Source organism: Empidonax traillii, unplaced genomic scaffold (assembly GCF_003031625.1).
Source record: "Empidonax traillii isolate 1590-97213 ecotype Southwest subspecies unplaced genomic scaffold, ASM303162v1 scaffold270:size1067046, whole genome shotgun sequence".
Lineage (NCBI taxonomy): Eukaryota > Metazoa > Chordata > Aves > Passeriformes > Tyrannidae > Empidonax > Empidonax traillii.
This window is the reverse complement of record NW_020955463.1, coordinates 866,079-878,261: the sequence shown is the minus strand read 5'-3', so window position 1 is coordinate 878,261 and position 12,183 is coordinate 866,079. Positions and strand designations below refer to the sequence as shown.

Here is a 12,183-nt window from a genome sequence, read left to right as displayed (position 1 = left end):
ATATAGGTCTGCTACACAACAGCACTGAGAACTCCCATCCCAGGTATTCAAATTACAGAGAAAAAACCATTAAAAAAAAAAAAAAATCATCCTTATTTATCTCTCCTTATCTAACAATCACGGATAATTTCATCTGTTTGAAAATAGGTTTCATAAATGGATGACAAATTGAAAATATATGCTTTGTTCATGAAGGGCTTAATTCCTGCACTTTATGATATCAACAGAAAATCATTAATGGAACTTTATTCTTGTAGCTGAAAAAAAGCCCATTTGTACCTATTATTTCCTGAATGTACACAGATGCATAGGAAGGATATAACAAATAATATTGTGTATACACATGATCTTTTTCTTTCTATATGCAGATTACTGCTTCTCTGCTTTCGAAGTGCAAAACCAATAAAACTATATCCTGAGAGCTGCTGGGTGTTCTCATTAAAGTCAACAGCACTTCCAAACTTTAAGGAAGCTGTTTAGGAACTGACTTAAATACAGTCTCAAGAGTAGTTCCAGGAATGTCACTTTCGAACTTTAAGGACAAATATACTATTTTTTAGTCATTACAGCACAGCTTGTGAACTTACACAGTTACAGTGTGCCTGTTTCAGCCTTCAAATTAATGACCATATTTTTCAGTGCAGCTTGAAACTTGTCAAGGACAACTTAATCCAGTGGCAAATTTATTACAAATTTTAAAAAGTCATTGTGTCCATTGTGTCCATTTTTAGGTTACGGTATAAAGTACAGAAAAACATAAGTTTACATATCTGAGCTGCTGCATCTGTTCTTGAGTAACTTTTCACTTAAAAATAAAACTTGGCAGACAAGACGCCTGTAATGCAGACCAAATGTATTTGGTATGTTGAGAAAAAAAAGTTAAATGAACAGAGAGAGTTAATTTTGAAACTTACTAATTGTGCATGCACTATTCTTGCTCCCCACGAGATCCCATTCCTTTACGGGACCCCCACTCTCTCCTCAGTCATCCCCGACTACCTGCATGCACAAACGTCCTCCTACCCTCAGCATGAAACAGCCTGCTGAAATCCTTGTGGCCCCTCCACATGGACACACACACACACACACACACACACACACACACAAAAAAAAAAAAGACCAGAAATGTGCCAGAAAAAAAGAGAGCAAAGGCTGCAAACTTGAGAAGCTGCAAAGGCACCCAAACCTGCCCGCCAGGGAAGCCAAGGGGAATCAAGTACAAAATCTAAATCTGTATTAACTTCAGTACAAAGTCCTCCAGTACTTTTCATCAATAGCCGTCCTGAAAGTGATGCTGCTCACAGGGTAGCCCCTGGCAGAATACCATGCTAAGAAAGCCCCCAAGACAACACGTAGGGTTACTGCAACGAGTGGAAACCCCGAGACACTCATGGAGACCCTCAGAGACCGGGATGCAAAACTTCCTTTTTTTCAAAATGAAAATTTTACTTTGCCTTATGTGCCAAGGAAACGCAGAAGAAGTTTCACAAAAGGACCTTTCCAGCACTCCCTGTTCCTACAGGGACATGAGCAAATCCTGATCTTGCCCTGATTTGGAGCAGTTTACTGGCATGAACCAGGCACCCCATGTACCCTCCTATGAGTGGTAACACAGTGGATGGTATTAAATCATGCTTTTAATAATAAATTATGTGTGACCCTTCAAAAAAAAATCAAGACGAGGTATTTAATGGCCCCCTAGCTCAGTGTACTGTGTCTGGAGAGTAATGCCGGAATTAGTCTAATCCATGTATTCAAGAGACACATGAGCAGCAAAGGGCCACATAACGGACAAGCACTCCAAGGACAGAACAGATGCTGTACAACAGGGAAAGGTGTTTATGTGCACTCCATTGAGGGACATATGACTCATGTAAGTGTCACAAACAGCCACCCTGAAATTTCAAAGCCCTTCTCTTCCTCCCTGCTGGGGCCATGGAGTACTTCAGTCCTCCCCTAGTCCTCCCTTATTGTAATAGACTGCTCAAGAGTTTTCTCCTTCTTTGGGCTTGTCTTAGTGCTGGCAAAAAATGGCCCGTGTCATTTCAAAAACTGATCCACTCAAAAAGCAAACCAGCTTCACTAGTGGTCAATAACAGAACTTAACTATAATCTGCAGGCAGAACTTCTCCAAAGAATGAAAGGGTGGACAGGATTTATCCACCCTGATACCAGAGGACAGACAGGAGTGATCTACTCTCATGCAAGAGGATGGGCAGGAATTATCCTCTGCCACATGAGAGGATGGACAAAAGCCTCATAAAAGGCACAATCATGTGACACTCATTCCAGGTAACAATATCTACTAAAGTTGGCTGTATTAGCAATGAGGCAGAAAAAAATCCCTTACCTGTCCGATAGACAAAATTGCCCTCTGTCTCTGATGATGATGGAGACACCAGTTCTTCCTCAAATTCATTGGAACTAAATGAGCCAGAGTGATTCCTTTGCCTTGTTTTTTCCATCATAGCTGCATTAGTAGCCATGACATGTCTCAGTGAGTCATTCAGGTAGCGATTCAATAAGCTGCTTTTATATTTGGGGGGTGACACGTAATCCTCATTGGCACTTGCTTCTGGTCTCACTCCTGTTTTTATTACTGAACTTTCAGTTTTAATCACAGCGTGATGAACTGGTTTGTTATATCCCCCTTCATTCATATGGTTTCTTGGAGGATTTTCTCCATCTGAAACAAAAGAACAAAGATACAGTAATACACTGAATACCTAATATTTAACACAAGGTTGTCTCTACATGTTTTGAATTGTGATAAATATAACTAAAATTAGACAACACCTTCAGCACTGGACACTGATTTTCATTTTCTTAACTAAAATTAGACAACACCTTCAGCACTGGACACTGATTTTCATTTTCTTCTGTTCACATGCTGGTCATAGTAGTTCCCATGGTTCTCAGATGTTCTAGCTATTCTAAATTAATTAGTTGTACAAAACAGTCTTTGAGTCTATTTTGCTTGAATAACACAAGGCAAGTAGAAAAAAACTAAAAAGTGCCTTAATCAATGATAAGCATTTAAAAATATGTGTAAATAAAATAAGTTCTTACTTGAAATTTGGTTCTCCTGAATACCATATCATATTTAGGTGCATTTGCTTAAACTGTACACTTTCAACTGTCCTGCAACCAATCTTTTCATGGGAATTGCATACAAAAGAAACGTGAGTACAGACTGAAACTGGAACAAAGATATTTGCAACTGAGTGCAAATTGACATGTATTCTTCTAAAAATTCACATACAAATTTCTGACGATGTTCTGCAGCATTTGTTCCTGTCCTTGTCTCTCCATGTCACAACTACCTGAAAAAAGTACCTACAGACCTAATTAATACAAATGTTCTATAAAAAAAATTGGGCATTTAAAAAAAAATAAATCTTGCATTTGCTAATTTGAATAAGAAAGAGCATTTCAGTGCATCTTTTATGGAAAATGTTTGCTTGTAAAATATATAAAATAAGTAACAGTAATATTCAGTCTACCATCTAATAAGCTCCATCAAAGTTAATCAGATTCTCTTGTTAATCAGATTCTCCTGTTAATTATGTGATTTTGCTACAGCCCTTTCATCAAGGAAAGTAACAGTCAAGTGATTTCTCATTTCTTTATACCAACAAATGTGATTAATTTTTTCCTTTAATGCAGATTAAAGGAATGAACTTGTAGAATATAATGAACGAACAATTATCTGTCTAGTAACAATGAAATATAACATGCAGCCAGACTGCCACCTTGAACTTACACAATCCCACTTTGAAAGGCTGCATAGTAGCTGGGACACAAAAAAGTCACCTAATTCACAAAAAAATTAAAGGTGGATCCACTAAGGGTGTTTTGTGATTAAAAATTAGAGCTAACTTAGGGTATCTGATACTTTCTAAATATATTTTAGTCCATTTAAAATTTATAAAAAGAGCATCAACAAACCTTCAGAGCATGAGTCATCACTGCTCACGCTGAGTCGTTCAGCATTTCCTTGAACATATTTGTTGTACAGTTTTATTCGTAAAGCCCAGCTAAGGTCTGGTTGCCTGACAGTGTTCTTCAGGCGACGTCTTGCATTGGCAAACCAGTTTGATACCTGCATACAAATGAGTGTGTTAGTTTCCTTTGAAAATTACACAAATAAACAAATCCAACCCTTGGAATTTTCATGAGCTTAATGTATGCTTCAAAGAAATGGCAAACAAGAGAAATAAGAACAAAAGTCCATGAAATCATCACTGAGCAGAGCAGGAGCCTCAAACAAGAAGGCTTCTCACCCTTCACAAGCGTTAGCAAACCCACAGTATAGCAAGGTTTCAATTAAGGAGTCATAAATACTAAGTTTATATTCATATTTAATTTTTTTATTTTAAAGATAATGCCTTGAGCTTTCAATATGAACCTTCAATATACTACTAACATCCTAAATTAAAACTAATAGCTAACATTCAGTAATTTCCTTTGACATTTATATAGGCTACAATAAGACTGTTGAATAGAAAAACCCATTATGATTTTGGATATATAAAAGCCTAAATTCTCCCTTGTACTGTATGCCTGACAAGCAGTGGATATCAGGAAAGTCTTACACAGAGGACAATGTACTTAGAGTCACTGTAGAAATCCACCATATGCTCTTCAGAGCAACAGGTTTTATGAACTCTTTTTGTTGTGAACACTTAAAACCGGCGAAGATGCAGATTCCTCAGAAGGTGACTACTAAACAATAGTCTGGCTTGTTTCCCATCCCAGCTGCAGAGTGTTTTCTGGAGTTTGACAGAGCAAAATGGATACAATTTAGAATCCTTTTAGCATACAGGGTCATCACAAAGTCAGGCTCAAACACAAGGATTTCACAGTGTTTTAGGCACTGAACAAGCAAAAAGGCACAGTCTACTCTTTTGTGCCAGCAATGCTAATCAAACCACCAAACAGGATGCATGTACTTGCAGTGACTTTACATGAAAGTACACCTAAGAATATGCCAGCCTTGATTCTACTGTAACTTAAAATTACATAAAATAGAAAATACTGACACAGTGACATTACCATAATTTTACTACCATCAAGAGCAGAGGCAAGCTACTTACATTTTAACAATATTTGTTTAATGATAAATCAAGCCGTAAAAGTGCTATCTGCTCCTTGAAGGAATGAGTGTATTTTGACATGACCTCTGCAAGGAGGCAGAATAGCATTACTTGCAAAGGAGCACGTAAAGAATGTCAGCACCCTATAGTCCCACTGACATCTTTGTGCTGTGAACATGTACACAGAGAAATCAAGACCACTACCATCATTCTGACCTGGGAATGATCATATCATTTAACTTGTGATAACCTGCAGAGCAAGGTAACCACGTTTTATTAATACATGCTACCCTACCTAATGGAGAGCCAAACTGTAGATCTCACTGTTGGATTTTGGACATAGTTTTGTCATCTGTCTGTTGTAGCTAAGATTGTATAAATCACACAGAAGTATCTGTCTAATGATTCTGGATCAATAATCCCTTCTAGGGTGATTATGAAAAAAATAAGCACTATCTGCTTAAAGGAAAAACAAAGTTTCAGTCAGAGTCACACCCAGAACTCAGCAGTGGCATCCTAAACCTGTCACTTGGATTTTACTTAAAATCACGTTTACATGAAACACGGTTCCACTGAAAATACAGTGAGCCCTGGATCAGCGTTCAGATGCCAAACACATAACTTAACAAGCCATGTAGTTTTCTGTGGCAGGTTAGAAGACCAAAACTGTAGCTGGCAGACTAAGCCATTTTCATTCTCTTCCAAAGCTGCTTGTTTATATTAATCACATTGACACAGCAATTTTTATTGTAAATGAGAAAGGGTGAGCTGGAATCCATGCACTTTCTAGTGCTGTTAACAAACTCACTCCAGACTGCTCAGCTGAAGCAGCAGTCACCTGGCCACCATATGACTTAGTGCAACTCTGAAATCAAGTACTAACAATAGAGATGGATCAATCCAGGGTCTCACTGAACACGACAGAAGCTACTGCAGCATTTTACGAAACTTGACAGCTTTCCAACCTCTCACAAGAAAGATTTCATTATGCTGCATTTCATTACATATTGGAATATTTCATCAGTGAAGTGCCATATACAGAGAAGAAAGATAGGGTAGTATTAGAGTGACTCAGACATAAAAGCAATTAAATTTAGCAGAGTGATTTCTGCATGGTACTCTTGGTTTATTTTGGGCTCATTCTTCCCGTGCCAATGCTTTGCTTTCTGCATATCAGTATGAAAAGATGAGTCATATTTTAAGTCTTCTGCCATGAGAGAAGGAAATAGTAGTATTTGATCATTATCTCATAATGAGATAAATATACTGCCCCTTGTCCTCCTGCTCTTTACAGAGTAGATCATTTTAAGTGCCATCCTACAGCACATATAGGACAGTCATAGGATCAGGCCCAGCCAGCATGGGTTTGTGAAAGGAAGGTCCTGCTTGACCAACCTGACCCCTCCAAGGGGACCCAATTAGTGAATGAGGGAAAGGTTGTGGGTGTGTTTGTCTGGACCTTAGTAAAGCTTTTGACACAGTTTCCCACAGCATTCTCCTGGGTTCATCCTTGAACAGAAAGGGTTCTGGAATCCTTTGGAACAGATTGCCTAGGGAAGATACCATGGTTGAGTCACCATCGCTGGAGATTTTTAACAGAAATGTAGACGTGGTGCTTAAGGACGTGGTTTAGTGGTGGACTTGGCAGTGCTGGGTTAGTAGTTGGGCTTGATGATCTTAAAGGTCTTTTCCAACCTAAATGATTTTATGACTCTGAAAGAACCCAAAGTCAGTTTTTAGAAGAGAAGCCTTCTTCTAAAGCACAAAGCAGCAAATTCATTCCAGATACTCTTATGTATGCAATTACAATAAGGCCCAACAAAGCTGAAGAAAAGTTAGGCAAATCCAGTTAAGAGATTTTTAGGCTAAATCTATGATGTGGTATCTCTGGGTGCTTTCCTACTCTTGGGCACTGGTATATGTCATTGGAATATCTTGGTTTTTAAGACATCACGAGATTCGACACCTCTCCCACTCTTCAGGGGGGGACAACCTCCAGCCATGCAAACTGGAAGAGACTGTACCAGACAGCATCTTCATTCTGACCCACAGCCACCACTTGGGTTATTATAGGTTGTTTCTGGCTCCTTTACAGCCAATTTCAAAATGTTACCTTGTCTATCAATGTAGTCTTTTAAAAGCTGCATGCCTGCTGCTGTAGTTCGCACTCACAAGTGCCTGTTTGCACCACATTTACCTGAACTCTTGCAAAAAGAAACAACCAAAGCTGCCAAAAATGTCCATCCGTTACCATAGTCCCAAGTTACATTACTGTGACTTCCAAAAATAATAAAACCCCCAAAATAATGATTTACATATAAGCCAGTGAGAAAATCTTTGTCATAGAAACCTCCCAAGAACTAAGTATCTTGAAAAACACGCATGATGAAATTCACTATTCTGGTAAAGTAAGGATCATGTAGTTCTTCAAGAAATAAAAATATAAAACCCAAGAGGAATGACAATAGATGTTCTTTCCAGCATTCTTTTTTTTTTACAGCAGCTCAGTTGTTCCCAAAGAGCATCAGATACTTACATCGGCATCATGAAATATTGACCCCTTGGCTTTACTTTAGAAGAGACTTCCTAATTTTTATTGTAATTTGTTCTGCTTCACTGCTTAAGCGTGGTCAAAGTTTCAATAAAGGAACAGACATCAAGCAATTCTCCTCCTCCAGTAATCCAGATATGCCTTTATAAATCTGAATACTATTAAATCCATAGCACCACATGACCAATATATTAATCCTCATATTGAAAAACCTTCTCTTCAACAATACACCCATTCATATTCCTTTCTGGAAGGAATATACAACCATTTTTCTTTTTTATTTCACAAGAACATCTAAACCAAAATTTAAAATGAAATAAATCAAGCACTGTGGTAATAATACAAATAAAAACGTAGCATATTAATAGGACAAATTATTGGATTCTGAATTGGAATCTAATTGAAGTAAAGCATAAAATGCCTTTTCAAACTATATTGCTTTTTTGGTTTCCTGCTCTGGCAGTTATGGAAGTAGAAAACTTTGGACTGTTGGACTGAAATCTGCAATAACATTTGCCTTGAGGACTCCCAAAGACCTTGTTGGCCTGCACAGGAGTAAGTTGGCCCAGAATTTGCCCCAGGTTTTGCTGCTGTTCCTTAAGAAACAAGACGATTTATGATTCCCGCAAAATCCTATCTCCTTGAAAGACAATGACTTTTCTTCAGCAGTGCAGTTGGACATGCAGTTGGAATAGTCCACTTGCTGTCCCACTGCACCCAGGAACAGAAGGATAAACCAAAGTATTAGTGAGGTAGAATAAATTAATGTAAAATCAGCCAATTGGGTGATAGCAAAATTAATGAAAATAAAGTTGTGGAAGATCTGACATGTAAATATTGTCCTAAGAGCAGAAGTAAAAAATAGGGCTGGATGTTCACCTCTTTGCCTCACAAAAGAGTTGGTTTTATCTATGCCAGGACCTGCAAAAGCTCCTTGCATAGATGGTACATACTGGAATAAGCTTCATTAGATGAAAGAAAAGCACAGGGAGAAGAGTTATGGCTATAGTATCAAAATTACTATGGATCAACCTCATCTTCCAGGCAGCTGACCTTTTCCAAGGTCATCAGTCAGGAGAAAAACAAAATAACCCAACCATTCATTCTTTGGCAGAAACTAAAAGGGATTTTCAACAGTATCTTTTGCCTCCCCTAGGGCTTGCAACACAAGGCATCAGCACGTGATGGATCCTGAAAAGAGGATGGAGCTGTCACCTGACAAGTGCCTCCACGGGAGTAGAAAGCTGTGGGAGCAAACACCACGGGACAGCACCGAAAACCAGAAAAAGAGTGGGAAATATGGGACATGAAGGCATGTAACCCAAAGAAAGCATCATACACTGACTTCTGGATCTTCAACAGTGTCCAGCAATGCTACGTGACTAGAAAAGCAAGTGGCAGGCAACCCTGGTTGATGCTTTTGCAAACTGCCCCTCCTGGGACAGAAGCAAAACTTTCCAAGAGACACTGAAGCCCAGTACCAGTCTGGTCTTGGTTATACTACTCATCCGAAAGAGCATAGCCTCCAGGGAAGCTGTTTCAGATGCACCCCATGTGACTGAGATCACAGCTAGGCATGCTCCTTCTGAGAAGAAAAATTCTGATCTGGATTACAGTCTTGTCCTTTCTGAGCATCCAAAAAGTAGGTGTGGAGTATATGTTGTTTTGTTCTTCCAGACTCTGGAACTACTGCTGGTGACAGACATATGCATTTACATCTCATACATATGCAATAGTATTCCTGGGTTAAAAGAGCACTGTACCTAAACGATGGAAGAAACACCTGGAATTTCTTTTTGATGGCGTGCTTCTCTAAAGGAAGATAGATGTGCCTGTTTGCACAGCTCTTTCAAATATTACAGTACAGAGAAACAAGGCTGGCCAAATTCAAATTCACTAGAGTCACGGGGGTCTCAGAGAGCTAAATGTAACCCTCCTTGATTCTTTGTAATTTTAGTCTACACCTTATGTAGATCACAAAACTCTGCCAAGTAGTGGCCATGGCTCACTGTATGCTTTTATAGAGGCTAATACAGCTTATCCCCATCAGGATTTATCAAAGCTGCCATGAGAGACATGCTGCAAAAACCCATCAGTTTTTTTCCCTTGTCTGTTTGTTCTGAGGCATTTATATAAGAGCAGAACTCCTCAAGATGATATTACTGTGAAAGTCTCCCAACATGGAGGTATGTTTTAAATACCATGTCAAAATACAGGAATATTCTAAAAGTCATAATCCAATAAAGTATTCCTGTTGAATTGTGCCATTGAAAGTATAGTGTTTATGTAATCATATTTTTAAAAGTCTGAGCAAACCTTTCATGTATATTTTTTAAAAGCAAGAGAAATTGTTTTAACTACATCTTCCAGTTATAACTGGCATTTTCTGAGACATTAATATTATTTTTGTTAAAGTTATAGTGTTTTTTCTAGTGAAGTAGTTTTATAGTGAGGTACTAAAGTGTAAAAGTTTTTTATTTCTCCATTGCTAGAACTAAAGTTCATACTACAGGTTTTTTTGAAGTAGAACTCAAAATAATAATCGTTAATTACCACCCACTTTTTCTAATACCTCGTGCTATTTTGATCTCTTTGTGTAGTTTGCAAAGCGACACACAATGTGTTAGGCAGAGTGCCGAGGACCCAATCCTGCAAACACACGGGTTTCATTTTATGCACCTAGCAGTAGCCTGCAGTGAGGAAATTTGATTATTCACAATGCATAAATCTTTTCAGCATCCAGACCTGAGATAGCATCACTCGGCAACCAATAGCATTTAACCACATATTTCAGTAGAGTGCCAGATGGCAAAGAGAACAAAGAAGTTACGATATATGAACATTTGCAGCAAACTTTATGCCTCTTACGGCAAGACAACTGTCAGTCATTTCAGGGGAGTATTACCTGAGAGAAAAACAATTACCTCCCATGTCTAATTACACTACAATGATAATTCCTGCAAGGCTGTGAAGCGCAGTCACTGTGTGCTGAGCTGCTGAACACAGCACGTATGGTAACGCTAATGTCTGTGCAACAGGTGATGACAATTATTATCAGAACAATAGAACAGTTTTCATCCTAGCCCATTTTGGAAAGGGCAAAGAGTAGCTCCCTACAATTTCCTCAGCAATTCCTACTCTGTGCTCAAATCTCCCATCACTTTTTTTTTTTCTCCATGAATGTTTCTAAAGACTAAGCAAAAGTATTTTCATTGTACTTATGAATGAGATGAAAGGATGAGAGTATCTATTCCTAGGAGGGCAAGCTGATAGTCTTTAGCACTTCCCCACACAGGATAGCTTAGATGTGGTAATTCTTACTTAGGAAAGACGTTCCTGCTGGGGCAGGGGAGCCCTGGGCAGGGTGGAGGAAGGATGCACACAGGACCCCTGGTCTTGCTGGCTGCACCGATGCTCCCCGATACCCAGCGCTGCCCTTTGCTCAGCTCACAGAGGAGCTTTCGTTGACACAGTTCCAGTCTCTCCCGTCCATAAAACGCCCCAGAGCAGCCTCAGAGGCGGTGGTAGAGAATTTCCTTACCTGCACCAGGGTCATCTGGGAGCCGAGGGCCAGCAGAATCTTCTCGGTCTTGGTGGGGTATGGGTTGTCGCGGTGCTTGTAGAGCCACTGCTTGAGTGGCCGCGCCATGTCCTGCAGCGCCTGCCGCTTGTGCCGCACCTTCCCGCCGCTCTGCCGCGCCCTGCCGCGGAGAAGGGGCGCTGAGGGCCGGGGATAAGGGGCACCCGCCCGCTCCCCCCGCCCGGACCCGGCTCCTCGGCGCGGCCGCTCCGGCAGGGGCGGTAGGAGGACCCTGTCCGCGGGGTGCCCCAGCCCCGGGATGCGTCCCGTTCGGGTCTGGTCCTGCCCGGGGATGCGCCCTGCTCGGGGGAGCCGAGCCCCGTCCTCACGAGGTGCTCGGGGACTTTCACGGCCGCCCCCCTTGCCCCGGCCGGCTGCTCAGGAGAAAGCGATGCCCACAGCTCCCCAAACTCCCCGTGGAGGGTCTGAGAGAGCAGACCCAGAGCGGGTGAATGACCACAACAGTGTCGCGGGCCCGAGCGGCTGCTCTGCGGGGATTTCGGCGGGGCCAGGGCTCCGCCGGTGCAAAGTGGTGCCCGGCACCTGCGAGGCGTGTGACTGGTCTGTTTACAGAGCGGCTTTCCTCGCACACTCCACGGCTGCGGTGCGCGCTGCCCCGGGGCCAGCCGAGTCTGACACTCTGCCTGGATTTATCTGCCGGTGATATTCAGAGATACCCGCGGCACCGAGCAGCTCCCGGGGCATTTCTCTCCTCGATGTTCCCTGGGGGAGCCGGCGTGCCGCTGCCACCGCCGCCGGCAGCGACGCGAGGCAGCCCGCTGAGCCCCGCGTCTGCCGAGGGAAACGGCGAATACCGGGGAACGAAACACGGGCTCCGTTAAAAAAAAAAAAAAAAAAAAAAAAAAAAAAAAAAAAAAAAAAAAAAAAAAAAAAAAAAAAAAAAAAAAAAAAAAAAAAAAAAAAAAAAAAAAAAAAAAAAAAAAAAAAAAAAAAAA

At 40.8% G+C, this 12,183-nt stretch overlaps 1 protein-coding gene across 1 annotated transcript in view; it reads right to left on the bottom strand.

Annotated features, from left to right (window-relative positions):
* Window positions 1-12,183, bottom strand: part of MKX (mohawk homeobox) — a 49,330-nt gene that overhangs the window by 34,598 nt on the left and 2,549 nt on the right. The window contains 3 exon segments of the mRNA XM_027889687.1: window positions 2,351-2,686; window positions 3,949-4,102; window positions 11,189-11,375. Coding sequence (XP_027745488.1) covers window positions 2,351-2,686; window positions 3,949-4,102; window positions 11,189-11,375 — 677 coding nt within the window.